This window comes from Typha angustifolia, chromosome 10, assembly GCF_048772165.1.
Source record: "Typha angustifolia cultivar Huaian chromosome 10, ASM4877216v1, whole genome shotgun sequence".
NCBI lineage: Eukaryota > Viridiplantae > Streptophyta > Magnoliopsida > Poales > Typhaceae > Typha > Typha angustifolia.
The window spans coordinates 1759366-1785591 of NC_133248.1; the positions used below are offsets into that span (position 1 = coordinate 1759366).

Genomic DNA, 26226 nt, shown 5'->3' on the forward strand with positions numbered 1-26226 from the left:
AGCCTCTCTTGTGACGAAGAAATCACAACTATTCTTTTTTATCACTGATCTTCTGAATGAAGACTTGAATATAACTTAATCTCATCCTCATTCCAAAGTAGGGAAACTTAAGCTCTTGCATGAAGCTCCTCGTCTCTTCCTTGATATTTAGTGCATAAAAATGCTTTCATTTTGGGACGCCGGATCATTAATAATCACATTATTGTTGGAAATACTATATATTTGATATAAATATTTATTAACTTGTGCTAAATTTTAAGTCTAAGCTCGTTAAGTTATTTACCTATTATAACTCTCTTAGCAATCTATGATCCAGCTAAGTAAATTTAGAAGAATTGATATGGATGGGCTTAGTGAGGTTTTATTGAGATCTCATCTTTGCTCTCCATATGTTAACTCAGGAAGCTGTTAGAGAGCGATAGTTTTTATATTAATACTGTGCGTAGACACCAAGAAAATTACATTTTTAGTCCCTAATCAGAATACCAGTCCTCGCCAATCCAGTAGATGGGTCGAAAGAATCATCTAGGTTGACATAGTTTATCGGAACTCCTCAGCTTTCGATGCCCAGTCTCGCGTAAGTCTACGTACATCTCTCTTCCGTAACGCAGTTGGACAAGCTCATCCTCGTCCGAATCTGCTAGTAAAATTTGGAAGCTGATCTCGAGCTATGAGAAAAATTCTATCAAAATAATTGTTTAGAGATGTATTACTAAGAGCTATTCCAGTCAAAGCAAAACCTTGATAGAGAGTATCTTCGAGCTGGAGCATATCTGCCCGTCTATTTATAAATATCTGGGAGGGATTTCTTTTTTTCTTTTAAAAAAAATATCTAGGAGGGAAGGCTTTTTTTATAATAAATCTAAAACGTTGGTGGTTAGTTGCAAAAGGCCAGAAAAAATCGGCGCGCTGGAACGCAGTCGAATCGAAAGTAATAGCGGTTTCTCCTCGTCCACGTCTCTAATTCTCTGGTATGATCGTACCGATCGTTTCGACCGTCGATTATAAATTCTTCCTCACCTCCTCCCATTTCCCCCTCATCAATTCCTCTCTCTCTGTTCCACGAGGAGGGGCCAAGAAAGCTAGGGTTTTGGCCCACTCCATCTCCAGCTCTAGCTCCTCAGGTATTCGATCTCGTTCCTTTAAATGGTTTGGAATTGGAGTTGGATTCTTGCTTTCTTTGGATATAGAAGTAGTTCTTTTTTTTTTTGTGCTGCGAGTTAGAATTCGGGGGGGGGGCAAAGCGGATAAGTGACCTGATCCTTCGTGATCCGAATTAGAAATGACTTATATGAGGATTTTAAAGAATTAATTTGGTAGGGATCAAATCAAATCTTATAACATTGGAATTGTAGCCAAGGTTAGACTGTTGTTCGTGTTGATTATGAAAGGACTAGAAATTGTAGATTGATTAATTAATGAAACTATGATGGACATGGTGAAAATATAAGTTTTATGAATTATTGATATAAGACCTGAGAAGGCATCAGGATGGAGGAGTTATTCTATTGAACTTCGAGGGGAAGTGAATAGGACTCCATAAATTGGATTAGAGAATGATGTTCAATGGAGAAATGCCCCTTAGCGCGATGTGTGTTCATCAATCTACCCATTATACTAGAACAATAATTTATTGGATGGATCAAGGGCCATCATTCTTTGGTCATCAGATTACTAGGCAATCGGGAATAAAAAAATGAGTATCTTTCACAAGTTAGGGCTTAGTTTTTATCGAAAATGAGATGGAAGAAACATATTTAATATGGTTTTCACTTTCCACATGGTCAACTGAGACAACGTAGCACAAAAAAATTTGATCTGAGCTGAAAGTGGGAAGCAGAGGAAGACCAAAAGTGACTCAGGAAACTAGTGGGAAAGAAAGTATTGTGGTGTTATCAAATCCAGACTGAGCCAGTGATATCTTTCATAGTTTCATCTTTGCATGTCTGTGCTTCTTTCTGTAACATTTCCAGATGCACTTACTAAGTTACCTAAGAAAATATTCCAAAAGAACACATTGAGGTTTACAAGATATGATCTTTATAATGGTGTCTATTAACTCACCAACTATCATAAAAAATTTAAGTTGTTAGATAATGATAACTTTTCTATTTATATTCTAATGATAATTTTAATATTTATATTCTAATATTTTCTCTCACTTTTGAGCTCAAGATATTTTGATAAACCTAAGAAGTGAACTTGACTTAAATGGGTAGAAGTTCATATTTTTAGGGAAGATGTGCTTGACAAGATTTGAACTCATGAACTCTTGTTTTGATATTATATTAACTCAGCAATTGCTCTAAAAAATTTAGCTATTAGAAAACGGTAATTTTTATTTTTTATATTCTAACCAACGATGGTCGTGCCGCCGTTGGCATAGGGCGTGCCAGTGGCACGCAGGGACGTGTCACTGGCATGTATTTATAATATTTTTAATAAAACTTTTAGAATATTTAGATATATTTTTGGGTCTTCAGTATGTCAATTTTTTTTATTTTTGGTTTAAATATATATATTAAAACCTACGTTACAGTGTTTTATCTTTAGATATTATAAATGACCTATTTTATTAAAATAAAAAATAGGTAAATATAAATATTATTCAATATAGAATATGATTGAATATATGAATACATTTATTAAAACTAATATTAATGATTGAATACTTCATAATATGATTAAATACTCCATAATGTAATTGCACATATAATAACATTTAACACATAATACTAATTAATAATAGTTTAATAATAAAACTAATATCTATTTGAACATAGCATAACGAGAAGGATCAAAGACTTTATTTGTCGGCAGAAGAATAACACGAGAATGTTGCACTAAATACTGTTGATAATCTTCAAAATTCATCCATTAATAGTATTGCTTGAGAGGTGTGGAAAGAGTTGCTGTGATAAGTAGAAAAACCATAAAAAAACGACGATTGCTCATGGAGGTTTCCACAGAAAGATCCCTTGGTTCTGACAAACAGATCACAATTACAGGTACCTGGGAGCATATCGATGGAATGAACAAAATACAAACAGTTAACATAATATGGTCATAGATCTTAGGTTGTAACTTGATCATGAGCGAATTTGTTGATGTCTTCTGGTTTATAGGATATTCAAGCAGAACATGCATGATAGGCTATTGCTAAAAAAGTCTCACACAGTTTTTATACAGATATAAATTTTGTAATTCTCCTATGATATGATATGAATATTGAATATGCACTGGAACTAAAGTTGATTTAATGATGATTGATAAAAATAAAAAATTTAGAAAAAAAAAGTGCTCCACATGCCGTACCGGGCGAAACGCAGCTATGCCGAACTGGCCGTGCCACTACTGATATGGCAAGTGTTGGTCGGCACGCCCGTGCCGCTACCGACATGGCAAGTCCTGACCGGCACGGCCATCTTTGATTATAATAAATCTGATATAGTTATATGATTTCATCTTTCTTTCAGTATGTTTAACTGTTACTAGCATGCATAATTTTCTTTGTCATTTTATATTTAATTTTGTCAGATACTTAATATTCTATCATTTTCGTAATGAAAAGCTATTAAGAGTACATAAATGTTGTGTGTTATAGGTATCATCTTATTGCAATTTAAAATATCGTGTTCTTATCTGGTTTATGCCAGAAATCTTTTATTGTATGTAAGTTACGGAAGTGTGACTCTTTGCTTTAAATTGTATTGTATCTTAAGGATAAAGGAACAATCTTATTCTTGTCTAGCTTAAATTCAAATGTATGTGTTTCAAATGCAAAACACACAATGGTTTGACAATATCAATGAGATCTTATTGAGCTGTTTCTTTATATTAGCTTGATTTCCGTGCCTCTTCAGGATATAGAGCACTTTCTTACTCACCATAGACATGGCCGGAGCTTTAGTTCAGTCGGCTATCCTTCCTACTGGTGTTGGAAGTGCAAGTCACAATAAGGTCCGAGGCTCTGGAAAGGCAAGAAGAGCTGCACGAATGATGTGCACTGCACACACTCATCCTCTCAGATTGCAAGGGTTTGTAGGATTGAGGGGATCTAATGCTTTGGATTTTGCTTCCAGACCTCAAAAGGATTTGAGGTCAGTTATAGCAGCTTATACCTCTGCAACGGGAAAGGCTAGTCGAGGAGTTCCCGTAGCTATGTTTGAGCGTTTCACAGAGAAGGCTATCAAGGTTATTATGCTTGCACAAGAAGAAGCGAGACGGCTAGGCCACAACTTTGTTGGAACTGAGCAGATTCTCTTGGGTCTTATTGGTGAAGGAACTGGAATTGCTGCAAAAGTATTGAAGTCCATGGGCATAAATCTTAAAGATGCTCGTGTTGAAGTTGAGAAGATTATCGGGAGGGGCAGTGGTTTTGTTGCTGTTGAGATACCATTTACACCACGTGCAAAGCGTGTTTTAGAACTCTCGCTGGAGGAAGCTCGTCAATTAGGTGCATCATTTTCTTTAATTTCTGTTGACCAATGATGTTATCTGCACTTCTCTTTGGTTTTGTTGATTCGAAAATAAATAATGTCTGCTTGGGCTGCTAATGTCAGTGTCAAATTCTACTTCGAAAATGTAATTGGTGGTTGTTTTGAAGAAATCTTATTTGTTTTTCCATGTTTCAGTATTTAGTCCTGTTTATTGTATCAAAATGCTAGCTCTAATTAATAATTTGGTGGATTGATGATTGTAGCCAAGTTTCTTTTTTACTCTTATTCTTGCAAAAGGCACAGTATGTGGAGCAGAATCATAATGTTTAGATGAAAGTGAGGTTTGACAAACTTAAAACATTTCTTTGTTATTATTGGGTATCATGCTTTATCTCTGCAAGTGGAAAGTATAATATTTGCCCTGAACTACATAATACTAAGGAAACTGTCTGTTTATTGTAGTGTATTCCTTGTTATTGCTACAGTTTTTTTTTTTTTTTTTTTTTCTGTAGCTAGTAGAATATTTTGAAGAAAGACAATTCCAGCCTAAACAAATCTAAGTACTTCACATATTAGTGATTACTATTATAGATTATGCTAGCTCCATCCTGCTGGAATTCTTGGTTTTGCCAATCTGCCTTTATCAGTTATTCAATTTTCTGATTCTTTCTTCTTTTTTCTGTAGAGAATGCATCCAAGAGTATGTGAACTTGTTCCTCATTTAGATATGGTTTTATCTACTAAACATCCATTTCACATCCAGGTCATAACTACATTGGATCAGAGCATTTGCTTCTTGGTTTGCTTCGTGAGGGTGAAGGTGTAGCTGCTCGTGTACTTGAGAGCCTTGGAGCTGACCCTAGCAATATCCGTACACAGGCAATTTTTTCCCTTGTTATCCACTTACACTTTGGTACTTAATATTTTGAACTTCTGAGGTAAACTTTAATGTGCTATAGGTTATTCGAATGGTTGGTGAGAGTACAGAAGCTGTTGGTGCCGGAGTTGGAGGAGGAAGCAGTGGCAATAAGATGCCTACACTGGAGGAATATGGAACTAACTTGACAAAGTTAGCAGAGGAGGTACCTTTACAATTTATTAACATGTCATCTAAAAGTTGCAGAAATATATGCCAACCTTCCTGAATGCTTTACAGGGAAAGTTAGACCCTGTAGTTGGAAGGCAGCCACAAATAGAGCGTGTGACACAAATTTTGGGCAGGCGCACAAAGAACAATCCCTGTCTAATTGGAGAACCTGGTGTTGGGAAGACAGCCATAGCTGAAGGGCTTGCTCAACGCATAGCAAGTGGGGATGTCCCAGAGACTATCGAAGGAAAGAAGGTTTGCTTCAAATTTAACTGTAGTTAAATTGAAAACTTTTTATTACTTTCTTGATTGTTGTTTGCGAAGTCTTCTTTCTTGCTGACTAGATAGTCGTCCCTTGTGCATTTTCTTCCAGTTGGAATGCGTCACATTTTAAGCTTTTAGCCTTGTCATCTATCCTTTACTTTTTTTCTGACAAAAAGGTCATAGCCCTTTTTCGTTGAATCATAAAAACCCACCTCCATCAGCTGATAGAGGCTACAAGTAGACGAAACTGCGAACATCAGAAATCACCGACAAAACACCATCAACCCCGTAACATTTGAACAACTAACCAAATTACACCTCCCTCCATTACCCAATCTCAATAGCCACACACACACACTAGAGGAGCAACAACAAAATACTAGAATATACAATTCCAACATACAAATCAAGTATATCTCCAGCAGAAAACAGCTACACCAATATCAAAATGAAAACAAAATGCCAAAATGTTAACAAAACCACCCATCTGTCAAAGACCAGAAATTAGTGTTCCTTCAAATTGACTAGATTCTCCTGCAAAGATCCTTGCACAAGCTTCCTAGCCCATTTTGCTCTCTCCTCTCCTTTGATTCCTGCCCAGCAAAGAAAGAGAAAATGTTCTGTAAGATAATTCTTTCTAGGTCTTAGCACAATTCTGAAAAATTATTCTTATTATGTTCAAGCCACAACCCACTCCACACCATAGTTGCAACCCAAATAGTTCACCATTTCCTCACATCTTTGTTTTTAATACTGCTCTTCTATAAAAACAAGTATTTTTCTCTTTTAGGAGCATGCCGCCAAACAAAAAATTTCCTAGACCATATCAATTAATGCTTCACATAAGAGCATTTGAGGAACAAGTGATCCACGGTTTCTTCTCTACTACAGAAAACACAGTGAGAGATCCCAACTCAACCTTTCCTCACTAGATTATCTCGGATCAAAATATGATTATGACACACAAGCCACAAGAAAGCTCACTTTATAGAATTTTCCCACAGCTTAGGTAAAGGCTTAGAGATCACCTGCCATTGTTTAAAATCTATAAAGAGACCAGACAGTATAGATGCCATCAGCTGAAAATCTCCATTTTGCAATATCTCTTTGCCCGTTTAACTGACAGCTATTGCTATTAACAAAGTTGATCAGCTCTTGTTCTTCCAGAATTAATGATTCAGGTAGCTATCTCCTATACTCAAATCTGTCCATCCCACACATTAGAAATCAACACATCTTCATTCCACACAATATTAAATAGGTTTGGAAACATAGTAGTCAGACAACCCTCACCCATCCAGATGTCTTTCCAGAATTTAATTCTCTTACCCTGCAAAGTCCAGCTCAATCCTGATTTAAAGGCAGCCCCGGATTGCATTACACTGCTCCAAAAGGGGAAATTATGATAGAATCCACTAACTTAAAAAATGCCACTTAACTCTCCTGTAATACATTTGCAATACTACATAAGCCCAGAGCTGGTTTGAGGAATTCAACAGCCGCCGCCACCATTTAGCTAATAAAGCAGTATGCATATCTTGCAAGTCCACATTCTCATACCATCATATTCGTTCTTCTTATAGACTTTGTTATAGTTAACCAAGGCATAATTCTTTTTTTCCTCGCCATTCCCCCTCCATTAGGAAGTTTCTTCTAAGTTTATCTTCTTCTTTTTTCTCACCAAACAAGTAAATTGAAAAAAGATAAATAGTACATACGGACTGAACTTAAACTGAATTTATCAAGATAATTCTTTGCCCTAGGGAAAATAATTTTCTTTTCTAATCCGTAAGTCTCTTCTCAAATTTTTAGTCATAGGAACCCAACCCTATCTTCTAAGCTTGCTATCATGAAGAGGAAGACCCGGATATTTAAATGGTAACTGCTCAACTTTGCAATTCAACAAATCAACACCCAGATATTTAATTGGTAACTGATCAACTTTGCAATTCAACAAATCAGCTAATTCTGCACCTTTGTCAGGATTATTTCCCAAATAAATCAGTGAACTTTTATCAAGGTTTATTTAGCCCTTTATCATATCATCTTCTGTAACTTTTCAGTTGTTGTAGTGAGAAAAATCACCAAGAAGCTAATTCTCTTCTTTATATAGGTAATTACCCTTGATATGGGACTTCTAGTTGCTGGAACAAAATACCGTGGAGAATTTGAAGAAAGATTAAAGAAACTAATGGAGGAAGTTAAACAAAGTGATGAGATAATACTCTTCATTGATGAGGTTCACACATTGATCGGAGCAGGTGCTGCGGAGGGTGCTATTGATGCAGCTAATATCTTAAAACCAGCTCTAGCGAGAGGTGAACTACAGGTATATAGATTTCTTACATGTATCTGACATTCCTTTCTTCTTGTTGGATGCTGTATTTTTTGATTTTGTTTGCATAATGAATTAATTACCTGTCTACAGTAGGTTTTTTTTTCTTCTGAATTTCTCTCTTTTTGCCGTAAATTAACTTATGCTGAAATTTTATTCTCTATACCTGCTCTGCCATGAACAAAGGAGTGCATTTTCTTCACATTATTGTTATGATGAATCTTTGCATCATCTGGTTCAGTGTATTGGAGCTACAACTCTTGATGAATATAGAAAGCACATTGAGAAGGACCCAGCTTTGGAAAGACGGTTCCAACCGGTAAAAGTACCAGAGCCAACAGTTGATGAAACAATACAAATTCTCCATGGCCTTCGGGAACGATATGAGATTCATCATAAACTCCGCTACACTGATGAAGCTTTAGTTGCTGCTGCACATCTATCATATCAATACATCAGGTTTATAGATATGTCTCAAAGTATGACCTAAACTACTCACGTAGCATATTAATGCGTCTCAATATAATACCTAACCCTAGTTGTGTTCGAATGTTTATTACTTGATATGCTCATTGAGTATTTTTGATCTCATAGATGGTATGTATTCATGCATATGGCAGTATTTGTGACCTCAGTGAAAAATGATTATTTATGACTGCTACTAAATTTTGCTTTACCAGAACGCATTTATTCTTTAAGATTAGCTTTCAAGTTCTCAATTAAGTGATGTTGTTGCAGTTATATTGCTACACTATTAGAAATTTATAATGCTAGCCAGCTTCTTTGTTAAACATCCATGTCAAGTTTCATGAATCAAGAACAGAGTGACAACAGACAAATATTTTCTGATGAAGTCTCATGCTTTGCATAGAGAAGTGGCAGTCTTAAAGTAGTTTGGATAATTTATGCACATATTCCTTTATACCTAGGTATTCTATTCTCTCTGACTTAATACTGCTTTCAGAAAACATAGAGATTTCAGTTCTAGAATTTGGGTTGGACCGACCTGGTAAGGAATTATTGAGTTTTGGCCTAAATGGTGGTGAAATAGGTTGTTTTTTGCCGATCCCAGCGATTCCTACCTGAAGCCAATCAGAATACTGGTTTTAGGCATGGCCCATTCTGGTCTGATCTGGATCAGCGAAACTTCATTTCGTAATAGAGATTGATAAAAGTAAAACAATCAGTTTTCAATAAGCTTCCACAAGTGAGGAAGAAAGCGAGATGCCAGAGGATAAAGTTTTAGGAGCTATACTTACGGTCCAGATTGGCTTAATAGTTTTCATGTTTGGTGCAAAACCTCAGAATGGGAGGAAGCTTTTGTTAATCATTATCATTTGCTTTTGTACTTGATATTTGACAATAATTAGGAAGAACTGTACTTCTACTGGGTTGTAGATTATATCTGCAAGCACCATTTTATCGTTTCTTCAGTCCATCAACAGTGTTTTCTTTCCTGATATTCCTTTGTTCTTTCAGCGATCGCTTCCTCCCTGATAAAGCCATCGACTTAGTTGATGAAGCTGGTTCCCGTGTCAGGCTTCGACATGCACAGGTATAATACTTTGTTCCCACATTATCAGTACTTATTTTGCATCCTCTTATGTGAGAATGAATGATGCATTCTTGCAGCTTCCTGAAGAGGCCAGGGAACTTGACAAAGAGCTCAGGCAGATAACCAAGGAGAAAAATGAGGCTGTTCGCGGCCAAGATTTTGAGAAGGTACCTATCTTTTTTCCTTTTTTAAACTACCTTAAATCTTTATTGCCGCCATATTTAGCAATTAAGTTAGCTGTTGGTTTTCAGTTCTCTTAGCAAGATGAATGATGCATCCATGGATATGATAAATATATCAAAAATCTTTATATGCATATCCTTTTTCTTCCCTTGCACCATTTAGTCTGTGATTCTTGATTCGCGGCATATTTAAAATCTTGATTCATAATTTACGAATCTTAATATGATGCAACAGGCTGGTGAACTCCGAGATCGGGAGATGGAACTGAAGGCCCAAATCACTGCCCTTATAGACAAAGGTAAAGAGATGAGTAAAGCAGAGAGAGAGGCAGGAGATTCTGGCCCTGTTGTTACTGAGGTGGATATTCAGCATATAGTGTCTTCCTGGACTGGGATACCTGTCGAGAAAGTGTCCAGCGATGAATCCGACCGTCTCCTCAAGATGGAAGAGTCTCTACACAAGCGTGTCGTAGGCCAGGATGAGGCTGTCAAAGCGATAAGCCGTGCCATCCGCCGAGCTCGTGTTGGTCTCAAGAACCCCAACAGACCGATTGCCAGCTTCATCTTCTCTGGTCCAACTGGTGTTGGGAAATCAGAGCTTGCAAAAGCTCTGGCAGCCTACTATTTTGGTTCTGAGGAATCCATGATTCGTCTTGACATGAGTGAGTTTATGGAGAGACACACCGTCTCAAAATTAATCGGCTCACCTCCTGGGTATGTCGGCTATACTGAGGGTGGGCAATTAACTGAGGCTGTTCGCCGTCGACCTTACACAGTCGTTCTCTTTGATGAGATCGAGAAGGCACATCCTGATGTGTTCAACATGATGCTCCAGATCTTGGAGGATGGCAGGCTTACTGACAGCAAGGGCCGGACGGTTGATTTCAAGAACACGCTTCTCATAATGACATCCAACGTAGGCAGTAGTGTGATTGAGAAAGGCGGAAGAAGGATAGGGTTTGATTTGGACTATGATGAGAAGGACAGCAGCTACAACCGAATCAAGAGCTTGGTCACGGAGGAGCTGAAACAGTATTTCAGGCCTGAATTCCTAAACCGGCTGGATGAGATGATTGTGTTCAGACAACTCACAAAACTCGAAGTGAAGGAGATTGCTGATATAATGCTAAAGGAGATCTTTGAGAGGCTTAAGGCGAAGGACATAGAGCTGCAGGTCACAGAGAGATTCAGAGACCGGGTTGTGGAAGAAGGATACAGCCCTAGCTATGGAGCTAGACCCCTTCGGAGGGCGATAATGAGGCTCTTGGAGGATAGCCTTGCAGAGAGGATGCTCTCCGGCGAGATCAAAGAGGGTGACTCAGCCATCGTAGATGTAGACTCCGAAGGGCAAGTCATAGTTCTGAATGGTGGAAGTGGTGTGCCGGAGCTGTCACCTCCATCCGTTCCTGTGTAACCAACGCCATGCATGTTCGCTCTACTCTTATTCACGTATATAGCTATAGTTGGATGCTGATATATATATATATATATATATATATAGTTGACAGTTCGCAATAACTACGAGGAGAATTTGGTGGCTGTTCGATTGTTATGGCAAATAAAAGCAGTTCGTCTTCTCAGGGGACAGGCGCCATTAACTTACGTCCAGAAGCAGCAGCAGCTTAGAATGTAGGTATCTCGACTTCTCATATTACACAAAATTCCTATTGTAAATTTTCGAAATAGTTGAAATGCTTATATATATATATATACCTTAGAAATCAATCATAACGTAGTGTGATAATTATTACTGATCTAAGACATCGAAATTTTGTGGATGTTCTTTTAGTTGCAACAAGCTTCGAAGGGAAGCTATTAATCCTCTCTACAGGAAGTTGATTAATCTTTAACTATCGTTGCTGATGCTTAATCATTCGGTCAAGATGCAAATCGGTTCCTACTCTATAAACTGCAAGTGAAGTTAAAAAAAAAAAACTGCAAGTGAAGCATTCAGCTGTCCAGAGCGGTCGCTCTGTAAGATGATCACTAGAGCATCAAATCCCATTAAAACTCCACAATTAGGTAGCCACTGGGAATATTAAAGAAACCAAACCTGACACAGATACATGATTTGAAGCACTAAGAAATACCAGCACGCCTAAAAGATAATCACAGGTGACCGGAAACATATGTGTACACATTTTACAAGAAATCCGAGGAAGTAAAAGCTTGCCAAAATTACACAAAACTCAAAACAATTTGCGAAGGGACGGAAGCAAATGAAATAGCTGAACTGATGATTAAGTGCTGAGCATCGCTTCAGAGTGTTTGACTGAAGCTTGCAGATCTTGCCAGAAACTGCCTTCTTGAACCTCCAAAACTTGTGACTGATTTGATAAAATAAATTGCCAAGTGAGACTTTCACAATTACTGCTAAGATATCTCGGTGCTTACTGGAGCTTGATCTATTTCTCTGCGTGAGGCTTCCCACAGTTGTTGTTCGATACCCAGTTTCCTCAGCTCTGTCAGGCCTCTCTCAACTGCAACACAAATCAGGGAAACACATCTTCTGTTGGTGCTTTGCGTTACAAGTTGAGCTTATGAAGAATGAAACATCAAGATGCATAATTTGGTACCAATATGCTGTATCACTAAACCATAAATAAGTTTTTTTGAATAATTAAAGAATTCCAAGAATCACAAGAACTATGTCTTTTTATGGACAGAAATCCTTCAGGAATTATGTTGCAACCAGAAATAAAGGAATAGAAAAAATTAAGCCTGATGAGATGGTTCATCCTAATATGAAAACTGTAAAATGATGAATATGAAGTATGACATTACCATCCATAGCATCGTGAGATGTTAATGCCTGGCCACTGCGACCAATCCAAAACTGCAGCCGCTCTTCAGCAATATCTTCTTCTACACCATGAGTTTTGGCTCTTCTCCAGAAGTAAATAAGCCATGCCTGCAGAAGATACATAGTCCACTGGTTACAATTTGCTATAGGATACACAGAGCACTTTAAAAAACATAATAATCACAATACTGTTGGTGGGATTCAAAGATAGTTGGGTAACCAAGTAACATAATGGATGTCAGTTTCTGATGCACAACAAATTGGAATTATCACCAAATCATTGACAATGGATGCAGTATTCTTTTATTTCATGAAGTTGGACTTGCAGTGGCTAAGTGACATTAGATAATAGGAGGATAACAATTGATCTACGATAATGGGCCTAATGTATGACACTTGGACAATTGAGCATACTTTGTGATAGTATGACACTAGGACACTTGAGCATACTTTGTGATGACTGAAAACCCGAGTGAGATATATAAAGTTTATTCAATGACATCAAGCATTAAATGGATGACTGAAAACCCCATCAATCATAAAAAATAATTGGTGTGGATTTGATTCTCAAATCTCTACTTGAGGCACCATTCTATCTACCAAATCACATGGTTTTCATGTGTCAGGAAATAGTATAAGAGCAATTGGAGTAAACCAAGACATGCAGCTTAGTTTCTGACATTGCTAAGGTAGGCAGGTAATCACATCGTAATCTTGAGATGTAATATTGCTTGTTAGAAAGAGAAAAAAGGAATTTAACCTTGATTTATTTATGATTTCTATAATTCATAGCATGTAGAAGCAAAAGATATCGACTTCTCTTCTACCACCTGAGGTCCTGCAGCTTCCCTATTTAGTTTAGTTTTTTCATTGATGATGCCAGCTGCAAAAGTATATTGTATCTCTACCTTTTGTTTAAAGATTAAGATGGATGTGCTGCTAAATAATGAATAGCAGTTGTTAGCAGTACTAATATGAAATGTACAGATGGATTCAAATCTTATGAAAGTACAGGATCACCATGAATATCAAATATGAATTAAGAATGACATGATAGATATTGCATGTCAAACATGAAATAATTTTTGATGAAGATCTATCTACGTCTTCATTGTATATAAGGCAGATCTAGGCACAACTAAATAAAATAGAATAGTACGGACTGGTGAGAAGCCCCATGCATAAACGTCAAATTATCCCACACAAAAAGGAGTAATATGGTAAATAGAAAGCAAAGGACAACAAAGCAAGCATGAACTTTAAAAATTCTTTTTTGAAGTGTTATAAACCTGCTTGAACAAAACATCTTCTGCCTCCTCTTGGTTTAGCTCTGCAAGACGTAGCAATTTAGTTACATTATGATATTAATATGTAACTGCAAACAAAAACAGCAGATGGTTCAATGAAACCATGTAAACAAGACAGCATAGAAAAAATTACAAATTTATAGCAGCCAATATCATCTCTTCTCATTGCTACATTATCTAAAGCTAGAGAAGTGAAATCATCACTTATACTAGCACAGAGACAGTAATAGGGATAATGTTTAAAGCAAATTGGAAATAATACCAAATGCCTCGAAGAATTTTGGTTCGCCAGGTGCTTTAAAATCTGTATTGACAAAAACCAGAGAAACAGATTACTTAAGTTGTAATCAAAGAAATGAAGAATGAGGAGAGAGAATATAATGAAAGTAAAATATTAAATAATTAAATCATCTAGTGTGTTGGACATCAACAGAAAGTGTGCTAACAGCACGGTGTCTCACATGAATGGAAGCATTAAATAGACAAGCATCATGAAGAATTCAAAGTTTCAAACAGCCTGATCCATAAATAATGTATCACCACCTTTCATGCTTATCAGGCCGTTAGATTGTTCCTGTTCTATTTAATAGAATCTAATTTCCTATGGAAGAGTTTATCAAATAAGATGGGGAGCAATTTAACCTAAAACCCAATTTCAGGTTTCAGAGCATAAAAATATTCAATACACATTTTGTGGAGGGCAATCAAATAGGCTGTACCATAGAGCTTATTTATTTGGTAATGCAAAAAAGTTATAATCATATTCTAATAGGAAAGGAGAGAAGCCCTAAGACTTTGAAGAAGTTCAAAAAAAAAAAAAAAATATTACTGGAAGAGGTTAAAAAATCAATAGCACAAAAGAAACTAGAATTGCACTCAATCCAAATCTAGATATACAGGGATAGTAGGAATCAATAATGATCGTGCCAATCAGCACGTTCCATGTTGATGGTGGCATAGCACTAGCGGCACACCCTCGTGCCGACTAGCACGGGTCGCACAAGATTTGAAACAGATTTTTTTATTGATCCGAAATGAATCAATTAGAATGGTAAATCGAAAATATTCTATGGGGCACTTTTTTTTATTTTTTATAATGTGACACACATGATATGTCACCTGGAGCCCATTTTTCTTAATTTTTTCTAAGTCAATCATATTATGGAGTATTCAATTATCTTATAAAATATTCAATTATTACTATTAGTTTTAATAAATATATTCAATCGTATTATGTGTTGAATAATATTTCTATTTGACTATTACTATATCTTTAATAAAATATGTCATTTACAAAAAATAATATAAAGATAAAAGACTGTAATATAAACTTTATTATATATATATATATCCAAACTGAAGATAAAAGATTGACGTGCCGAAGACTTAAAAACATCTTTAAATATCCTAAAAATTATATTAAAAATGTGTGAACGGAGTGTCAATGTGTGTTAGTGGCGTGTCGGTCAGCACACCCCGTGATTACCAAGGATCGGCTTCGGCACAACCATAGCTGGTAGGAATCCAACTTATTGCACTTAAAGATATAATTGTAGAGTCTAGTGGTAATCTACTTGCTCTTATTTTAATAGCCAGGAAAATGCTTCTTTTTTTTGGAAATTTGCAAATTGCACCTTGTATTCTTACTTTTTTTTTTCATATCACACCATGCATTATCACTATTTGCAAAACAAACACTGCATTATAAAATAATCAGTACTCATATATGCCATTCATATCTCTGAGTCACAGTTTGCCAAAGTGAAAATAAAATATGAAAAAATGGAAACTATAACAGAACCTGTACTAGTGAAAGAAAGAATCACCAGCAGGTTCTTTGCAGAAATAAGAAGCTGCTGAATGCTATCATGAGAAAAAGGATGTAGCGACCATAACATAGGTGAATAAGAGGGATATGAGAACTAAACAGTGTTATGAGAACAATGATCAGTATCACAAGCTAATACTTAACCCAACGAGCTTCTATCCAAGATAAATTATGAATACATTGCAATTAAAAACATACCGGATAAAGAATCTCAAAGATGAGATGACAAAATAAAAAGGAATTGGGAAATGGAGAGCTGATAACTACTAGGGACAAGTGTACTGGTAGGAGCAGTCATGAGAACCAACAAGATTGCAGAAAAGTTCCTTCTATTACATTGCGGTGAACCAAACCTGAGGTAAATTGTCGAGATAAATTTGTCCAGCGATGTTGACCCAATGAAAGCACAATAGCATCTTCCACCTTAGAGTCAATGTTCACGAGCATGTCAGACCAAACTTGCCACTAATGAAAGGATAATTAGAGCATAAAAGACAGGAAAAAAAATTTGTGACCCAGATTTACTAATGTAAAAATCATTGTTTTAAAAGAACATAGATGGAAATAAATACAAACAGAACCTAGACAGATGAACATGAATGAAGCATGAAAGAGATCATGGAACTGGAGGAAGAGTACCTTCAAAGATGCAAGTTCCCTTAGGCCCATTTCAACTGAAAGCATGCTCTCTATATTGCCTTCTCCATTTATGTCACTCATATCACGAACAAGTTTGGTTCTTCTCTCAGGGTCATCCTTACCTATTTACAATGAATCCCAAGTGACACAAACATACTCATGTAGCTTATTATGGAGAACCTAAGCAAATTTAAGATCCTAATTAGGAGCAGGAGGATAAGAAAACTTACCCTGGTTATGTGGTTCTTCTTTAGCCTTATGACCAGCAGAAGTAACAACTTCAAGAGGAAGAGGAGCTAATGATGACCAGTGTTCATGCTTTGACACGGCAATCTCTGGATAGATGCCTACAAAATTTAAATTGAAGATATTATCAATTTCGGCATTAAGTATTAGTTGAAAAATCAATGTAAACAATAATGAATAGCAAACAATCAGATATATTTTTCCTTGATATCCACAATTTCACATTAATATCTAGCATGGGCTGAGTCAGAGATTATCAGACAGCGGCATATATTTGAATGATTGAAAACTAGTTGTCTGTGATTCTTAGATTGACACTTCTAAGATAAAGAAAACTTGCAAACTTACCTGCCAAAAGGATTAATGCCACAAATGAAAATGGCTCAAGTATTGTTCTCTTTCCAGGATTGTTTACATAATTCTGAATAGAAGAAACAAAGTCCAAAGACAACATATTATGATGCTCAAACAGGATTTTGGGAAAGCATACTGCGAAACTTCATTTATTATGCCTCTGAGAACAAGATAACTCTCTTATGTCAAAAGCTATCATCCTTTTATTTCATTTAGTCTCTTACAATTTCTTGAGGAATTTGAAGTGTTTGCTCAGTTTTGTGAGCTAAAACTTCAATGGCAAACATAACTAAGCTCCAATTGTCCTTCAAGAATCAATATTTTGTAGCAAGACTCACTTTATTAAATTTTGGCACCATTTTCTAGGATGCCGACCTTCAGACTCAGTTGACAGCACATCATAAAATGTGTCAACTCCCTTCAGAGCTTTTCAGCATTGAGTTTGTGCTGCAGCTGACACATGGAAAAGGCTTGGATGATGATAAAAATAATTGGCACAATCTTGCTGACCTCACCCTCCAGAATGTTGCTTTCTAGGTTTACTTCTCTAATAGATAAATTAATATTGCTTACCTTGGTATGAGAGCATTCCTTATGTGAGTAAATTCAAATTCTTGTGGTGTATGAAACTCTAGATTGAAAATTCTGAATAATCTCAATTTATTTTCTAATTATCTGAATATTTTTAAAAAGTTCCAGAAAAGTAAATATTAAATACTACAGTAGTATAAAGAGTGGTGCTTTTCTTATGTAACTATCAGAATTTACGATCTGAGCTTATAGTGTAACTCACTATGGCAACCAAAATTTTAAGCTTCTCTTTGTGTAAATAAATACCTTTTTGTCAATTATATCAGTTTCAAAAGAAATATAACTCTACCTGCAGCCAATTGTCAATCCATGTGGTTGACCTCAAAAGTAAAAAACCATCCAGAGGCGTAATCCATCAGTCTTTGTCTATGGGTAGTTAAGGCAAAGTATGATACAAAAAAGAAATAGGCACAGCATAAAAAATATGGTAGTTTGGCATTGTTTTCATTTGGTTTTTCAGCTGTTTGTGTCTTGTTAGTTAGCACAGAAGTAAAAATATTTCTACAACAAAACTAATCATCCTTCTCCTTCGCCTAGACTCTCTTTTTTAAAGGAACTTCTAAAGTATTTCTCCTGGCTTGCATAAGCTTAAACTGGCAGAAGGTGACCACCTGGCAAGCCCCACTCTGGCCTCGTGTTTGCTTGATGAAGTTGTCTATAAATTCAAGAGGGTTGGAGATTGTTCTCCAACCGACCTTGCATTATTGGCAAAAGGATTGGATGACGATAATAGTTTGCTCAGCATCATGATAATTAAACCACGGTTAATGCTAGAAAACACCCATAACATCAGAAAATAACACATCAAATCCTAAGGAGCACTAATGACATATGAATTGCAATGAAGTATGACTACGTGAGGCCAAGGATTCGTCCAACAAATTATTGAAGTTGACTGGCTTTCTCCATGTGATAGGCTGAATTGACATCATTACCTACTAGCATATTGCAGATTATACAGTTACAACAGCTTCTTATCTTCGATTTCCAGAGCACAGAAGGTACTTCTTTATGAACATATGCAATTCACGGTTTTATTTATCTTTGATAATTTGATTGTGACCAAATAACTTTACGAACTAGCAGTACTACAATAAGATTAAATTACAGAGCATTCTTCATAACTTATGGGTTTAGGATTATATTTTTCGTTCTGAGACATCTAGTCAGTATTTTCTCACCATTGAGCTCCCAGAAGGTGCTTAAATCTTTATGAATGCAACCAATTTGCAATTGTAGATATAATTAACCATTTCATATTTCAAAAATTATGAGGGAACCTAGATGGAAGTTCATAAATCTGAGGGAAGTTATGTCCTTTCATCTGCTTCTGCCATGGGCTATTTTGAATGAACACATGGGCAATATATATCCAGATAAATAGTAAGAGGCATCAGAGAGACTGGTTAATTATGAATCATCAAGTGAACATTTTTTTCAGTAATGATATGCTGTTTTATGTGCACTTTCATCAAAATTTAGTCTGCGGTAAAAGTAGATGAGCAAACAATGAAGTTAAAAGGCCAACTGCAACCATGAAACTGATGAATCTTTAGAATGTGACAATGCAAAACAGGGGAGCATCTTACCATAACGAACAGCCAAACCCCAATAGCGAGCAAGCCAACACCTTTTAAGGACAACCTCTTCCTACAAACAGGACATCAATATGACATAAGATTGTTTATGACATAATGCATAAAATTTGTGCAGCCTAACGATATGCAAACCATCTCTTCTTGGGTTAAGATCATTCTTTGTGTCATTGATCGAAGAGATTTCGCTTCTGATTCAGCTTCCCTTAGTTGCTGAATTGCTGTTGCAACCTCTTCTCTAGCAGACTATTACAGATAAACAGAATCAACAAGACATTACAAAAGTCAAACTCAAAGAACCACAAAATAGAAATTGGTTCATGAAATGTAAAGCTCATGATGAAATAGCCAGTACTCTTTTCAAGTACCTCTACTTGCTGTCTCATTGCTGTTACTTCTTCATCTCTCCCATCCTTTGTTTCCTTGGCAGCCTTAAGAGCAGCCTGGAGCGAAAACTAGATCAATTTTCACTATTAAAGAAAAGCAATGTTTCAAGAAGCTCAACTATTTTCCTATAGCTTATAAGCATTCAACTCTTTTTTTGTGCTTGACTTATGTAAGATATTACTACACATGATTATTCTCAATGGCTATAATTTATATATTGACAAAAAAAAGAAATTGCACAATTGCAACATAAATCAGAAAACTGACATCATACTAAAATCTGTATTATCAAAAAACTAAATGATACCAGTATTGTTAAAAGAAAATTCTTCCCTCTATTTTTTCAAACTTCAAAGGACACCTTCCATCAGATCATATGTGACCACAATGTTTATCGGTACGTCATATGCACATGCATGCGCACACACATACATGCTCACACACAGGCATGCATGTGCATTAGCAATGCAGCTCGTGTGGCCACACATATGCAGCCTCATAGACAGTGGAGCCGAGTAAATCAGCTGAAGAAGTGCATATGCAGTCAGACTGCCTACAGGCTGGACACGTATGCATAGGCACCCTCACATATGACGTCAGCATGTACCACATTATAGAACATGCATATGTGTCACTTATGCATTTGAGAACTTTAAGTCTGTATTGTCGTTTTAGATGGACTGAAACTTCTATGATGGGTTCCGTTTGAAGAAAATTCTAGCCCATCTTGTTTCAGTTGTTAGGGAATTATAAATTGCACTTTACATTGTGCTTCTTTATTGAATTCTTTTGGTACTTAGCATCTTGACGGAAATTGATATCTCCTATCATATCTGTTACACATATTTTGTTCTATTACTTCGATAATCATCAATAGGATTTTGATGGAGATGATACTCGATATGTTGTTTGGTTACTTTATCCATTTATTAGTTTATTATTGTTAAAAGCATGATATACATACTTGCTTCTATTACCTAATATCTTAAGCCTTTGGATTAACTGGTTATGTAACATGGTATTGGAGGTAGTTTCCCATTATCTAATTTGGTGCGACCGTGCGATCATGCGCTCAAACTACATCAGCCTAGTTCTATTCCTTATTTTCTATTATCTATTTTGGTGCAATGTGAATGAGCCACATATTTGTTTTCAACCATCTATCCACGTGTGTATACAAGACATGTGAGAGGGCATGGCAAACACATGATAAATATTGTTGGTATGTTACCTATGCAACCTAAAGGCTGATTACTAAAAGTCTAATATCATATGTATTTAAATTTCAAATAATTTTTAATACTGATAATGGCATACCGCACATGCACCATTTTTATCAACATAAGCATATGCACTATGTGATGGCTTGATCGTCCAGATTACTTAGCTTAGACACATTTTGAAACATTGCAACACATACACACACACACACAGGTAGACTTACACATACTGACCATCTTGATTGAATGTTAACATATAGATATATTGATCCTAATAAGATGCCTGCTTTCTTACTAGCTTACCAATGTCACAGGATTTTACTTTACCAATGAGCATTTCAGCTTCAGGATGAATTGTTTGAAGATATTAATAAGTTCTTGAAGGAAGCTTGGGGAAGCATGATTTCTTCAAAAGAACTAAATGGCTAACCATGATTTTTTCCAGTGAGATTTCTCATGCAAACTCTATTCGGAAAGAAAATGTATTATGCAAGATCAATCTCATAAATATCCATAAAATTAGACATGTTTGAGAACACATGCTGCAAAACTGTTCATGGTATGGTTCAAATGTTTTTGTCATGCACTCATGCTTTTATCCCAAAGAGCTCTATGTAGAGAAACTTGGATAACTTCAAGTCCTGTACTAGCTAGGAGCATGTGCGATGCACTTAACCATGACATAGGAAGGGCCAGAAAAACCTTAATTCTTTCCCACCTCTCTCTGAAGAAGAGGATATCGAGTACCTATATATCCTTATATTTCCTTGAAACTAGCGGCCTGAATAAAGATTGAGATGCTGTTTGGCTTCTTTAGCGCAGGCCCATGCAAAATGATGGATTCCCCGCCCAGCACAGCAGCATGAAGTTTAATAGTAGAGACACGGTTAATACACAAACACACACATAATGTGAATTGGTAAGAAAAGGAAGAATGTGGGGACCACAATCAGCCATGTGGCAAAGTAAAAAAACAAAGTCAGAGTTTCAAAAATACTCTAGATTTAGTCAAGGTAACAATGTAGAAGTACTATAGTACCAAAATACCTCTCTCTGGCGGAGTGCAGCCTCCTTCCTGAAATTTGGTCATCTAAAATGTCAATATGTGAATAGAGAGAATTCTCCAGTTGAAATGAACATAATTCCTGACACCAACCTGCTCAACAGCCGAGCTTCTAATGATACCCCTTCTCCAAGAGCAGCGACCTGCATAACTAAACATCTCTTAATGCAACTATACAAGGAACTAAGATTTGCCACTAAATCATTAAATGCATATAATAGGACTTCATCTCAGACAAATTACCAGTTAAAAAGACAACATCTAAAGCCTAGTTCCATCTCCAAGGAAGATTAAGATGAAATATACTTATTCAGATATTTCATTGCAAAGGAGTACAAGGCTGCAAGCAGGTATTATTTCGTTTTTAATAGGAGTAATGCATAAACAGTAGAATATGCATTCAAATGCATATATAACAGGAGATAAAGTAAGAACATGTTGCATAAGTCAGACTACAGCTAGCTATTAACAACCAAGCATCAGACCGTTGCTAAAAGACCAGAAAAGAGAACAGCACCCGTGATAACCATGACAAAAGCAGGAACTAATTTCCAGCAGTATACAACACTTCTAGAAGTTGATAATCCAAATGATGATGAAAACAACATAATAATAGGAGTCTATTAAGATGTGATTACGTACATTCCAGATATAAAGAAAAGAAATCCTTTAAATTTATGCTGTCCAAAGGGATGTGTCATGAATAGATAAATCGCATACAAAAAGATACGTTTATCAGTACAGAAGTTTCCCCAACTGCTCATCATAAAAAATACAGCTGATCATAAATTTAACAGAACAGACTTCCATAAGACTGCAAACTGACCTGTTTCTCAAGCTCCTTGGCCCGGGCTTCTGCTTCCTCACATCTTTCTTCAGCAAGACGTAACTGATAACAAATTTCAACATCGTAATTTAATGCCGTGCGCAACCAAAGAAGTTTCTCCTATTATAGAGATGCAGATATGTAGCTTACCTTTTCAATAAAGCTCTCATTCTCTTCTTGTAGCATATCAAGCTGCAAGATGAAATGAAGTTAACCTTCATAAGTTGCTAGGCTTTTTCAAATCATATTGAAAGATCCTCAATCTCCATTCCTATCAATTATTAGACGAGGTAAAAAGAGAAGAAAAAGGAAATATTAGACCAGAATGAACACCTCATCTTGTAGGGTAGAAGCCTCACGTTGAATTCCTGTTTCTCTCGAGTTTCGGTGCCCCATATCTGCTGGAAACCTGATGCACAGTTTAATACAACTTAGAACTGTTTCATTAGTCTTTGAAATCCAGAACTAAATTGGTGGGAAATTCATCAACCTCCTATAGAAAAAAAAAAAAAGCAGAAAGAATATCTACAAAAATCAAAGCATAAAAAATCAAGGTTCTGAACAGTGTGACATTATGATGTGGACAATTGGATATAAGTGCAGAATTCAAGGTGAGGAGTGTGAACAGTATTTTGTGGATGCAATGAAATCAAGTCAACAATAACTGGTGTTGCTTGATTGATTGATTTGCAGCCCATGAGCATTCACTTTGTTACCTCTTCCCCCGGCATAGCAACCTTGAAAAGAGAGACTATGGCTCCAAAAGTACAGTCTCCACTCCCAATTGGGGTTCCAGTAAGTGAAGAACAAGAGGACAGTGTGCATAAAAGATTACATCTCAGAGTTGTAAGCTACACATATAGAATAACTGGAGGCTACTGTTCAAGAATAGCAAAAACAAAATCCCTTTTCCTTGTCCTACTAGAACACCATGGACAAATGAACGAAAAAATGTTCATCTATCCAGATTGCAATAAGGCATGGGCTGGGAATCTAGACACCTTGTGAAATCAAAGGATTGTTCACCAATAAAATTATCATAAGTTCATAATCACCAGTGAAGTTAACAGAAATAAAGTTGGTATAGAACAGTTTAAAAGTTGAGAACGTTCCACGGAACAGTTTACAATAATTACAAACTTCTATTATTGCCTGGTAAAATCTGACATCACTCTCTTGGATGATCTGAAACTAAGTCATCACTAAAAGATAAATCAAGCAAAAAAGGGAAAATGAAACAGGATCGAAAGAAGGCAAGAACCAGAGGAAATAGGGAAATACTATTTTTTCAGAGTTTCTTGCTATATAAAATGTATTGACTATTATAATAGAAATATTAATATCTCCATATAGATCAGAGCTGAAGTGATATTTTATGGTCATAAATGCATTTTTTTTCCTATATTCTTAACTAATATGACTCAAATAATGGTTGAAGCTTCTAGTCATAACATAGCATAGATATCATATTATAACAGTACAAACAACAATATCTAACACCTGCAAAAGTTTAAATGCTTGTTACCACTATATAGAGGTTTCTTCTTTTCTCTCTCTACATGATACAGCTGAAAGTGATCATAACTAGCCTGATCAAAACCATCAAAAAGTTCTAAGTGGACAATGATATATCCCATAAGTAGGCATGATCAGTATCCTAGCCTGAGAAAACTCATCAGGGTTAGTCTATGTATCATTTCCTTGTTGTAACCACAATATTGAAGTCTTTTGAGGCGAAATGGCTCACATAACTCTACAATAACCATACTAGAGCATATCAAATATAAGCACCATCAGAACAGGAAAGTAAACATGGATGAACAGATAACTAATACTGAACATTCCAAGCACAAACCAAGATAATGTGCTATTATGAGAAGATCAAGCATCAGAAGCATTGGAATAAAAATAAAGATGTCAAAAATGCAAGTAAAGCATCATTTACCTTTTCTGTCTGTTCCGATCAGTTGGAGGTTCTATTGCTGGAATAGGAGAAGGAGTTCGTATAGATGTTTTACTTGGGGGCACCATTGTAGCCGTCGGTCGAACAGAAATCGATGGCCTTCCTGCCGATGTAGAGCGCATTGCCGGCGTATGCTCTACAAAGTTCCGACCTAACTAATTATAACATGACAAATTCAAAATTACCAATAGATTAGTTAGTTAAGAAAATAGACAAAGAAGTAAACTTTATGCAACTACCAACCAAGAAAAGCAATAGAGATACAATAAGCACACATATCATTTATCTTCAGAAATTGTAAACTAATGATTAAGCTGTAGAGGAATGCCTCCAGATCTCTATATGAGGAATCTGGCTGACATCCAACTCACAGTAAATTCCAAGCCAAATGCGCAGTCAGATGACCATATCTTGTCTTGGTAAAATGCATGGAAAAATTGTAGCTTAATCTTGAACTATGTTGACATATCAAGAGAGATCATTTAATCTCATCTCATCCAAATTAACATGAAATTTACAAATTAATATTCAATAAGTAAAGATTCAAAACTTCAAAGAAAGTAACTGATAATTTCTTCCATTTCTTTCTCCGATTCAGATTTTTAAATTTCTGGATCCGCTAAAGGAATAAGCTCAATTGGAAAATTACCGCAGGTGAGGGAGATCTCGTCGACCTTCCAAGCAGGGAAGCCCCGGCCCCACTACCATTGCTATTCGCTGCCGGAAGCGGACGCGGCGCTCCGTACCTCCCCGCCGCCGCAGAGCCGACGACGGCGGGAATGGAGTCCTCGTACTCGTCGTCGTCGTCGTCTCCGGCGGCGGCGCTCTGAGACGCCATCACCTGCGCGAGCCTCGCGGCGGCGGCCCTCGCCGCCACGTTCTGCGTCCTCTTAACGCCGGTGAGCCCCGCCGCCGCAGACGGCGACCGGTGGTGCGCCGGCGACATCCCTCCCGGCGACGACGACCCCGTGCTGCTCGATCCCCCGCTCCTCTGCCGCCCGTACACCGGGCTCCCCGCCCTCAGCCGATCCATCCCGGTCAGGAAATCCTAGCCGTCCGATATAGTTCGAACGGCGTAGATCTCACCGGAGAAGAGTAGAGAGCGGCAGCTCCTCGGAGAAATGCTAGCCTTCGGATACTATTTTAGCGGCTGAGATCTCGCCAGAGAAGGAGAGAGATGGCCGTGGGAAGTGGAGAGGAATGAAGTCGTAGGAAGAAGGAATTCGAGTAGATCTTAGAGAGCGATGTTCTCGGTGGGTGGCCACTCCTCGGATCCCCAATCACCCTACTCGAGCGAAAGCTTGCTCCTTACTGATCACTAACCGTTAATTTCAGTACGTCCTACCGAAATACACATAATTAAATCAAGAGCAAATGTAGCGGATCCGGAACAGCGCGATTAAGACCGGAGGGAGATCGATCCAAGCCGTAGTATTGGGTACTTTTTTTGGTGAAATACTGATTACCAACTATGGGGAAGTAATTGACGACCAAAAGAGAGACCCAAATAAGTTTAGATTCATATATGATGTTTAGACTGGG

The 26226-nt window shown here is 36.8% G+C and overlaps 2 protein-coding genes across 3 annotated transcripts; one reads left to right on the plus strand and one right to left on the minus strand.

Moving 5' to 3' along the window:
- Positions 1 to 964: 964 nt before the first annotated feature.
- LOC140768130 (ATP-dependent Clp protease ATP-binding subunit ClpA homolog CD4B, chloroplastic-like) lies at positions 965 to 11587 on the plus strand. The gene is made up of 10 exons (XM_073108257.1): positions 965 to 1124; positions 3864 to 4456; positions 5203 to 5318; positions 5399 to 5521; positions 5596 to 5781; positions 7904 to 8119; positions 8367 to 8584; positions 9605 to 9680; positions 9758 to 9847; positions 10098 to 11587. Exons 2-10 carry the CDS (start codon positions 3895 to 3897, stop codon positions 11274 to 11276), a joined length of 2766 nt encoding a protein of 921 aa, XP_072964358.1. The 5' UTR covers positions 965 to 1124; positions 3864 to 3894; the 3' UTR covers positions 11277 to 11587.
- Positions 11588 to 11798: 211 nt separating this feature from the next.
- LOC140768272 (coiled-coil domain-containing protein SCD2) lies at positions 11799 to 25904 on the minus strand. 2 transcript variants are annotated; one of them, XM_073108497.1, is made up of 17 exons: positions 25334 to 25904; positions 24667 to 24839; positions 23055 to 23130; positions 22872 to 22913; positions 22722 to 22784; positions 21989 to 22038; positions 21880 to 21907; positions 19594 to 19668; positions 19361 to 19471; positions 19220 to 19280; positions 16670 to 16786; positions 16440 to 16561; positions 16154 to 16223; positions 14235 to 14276; positions 13955 to 13995; positions 12647 to 12773; positions 11799 to 12342 (listed from the first exon to the last, which is right to left on the minus strand). In XM_073108497.1, exons 1-17 carry the CDS (start codon positions 25715 to 25717, stop codon positions 12236 to 12238), a joined length of 1689 nt encoding a protein of 562 aa, XP_072964598.1. In that variant the 5' UTR covers positions 25718 to 25904; the 3' UTR covers positions 11799 to 12235. The 2 variants fall into 2 exon arrangements, with proteins under 2 accessions (XP_072964598.1, XP_072964599.1); XM_073108498.1 differs by having other exon boundaries at positions 24667 to 24835; positions 25334 to 25473.
- Positions 25905 to 26226: the final 322 nt, after the last annotated feature.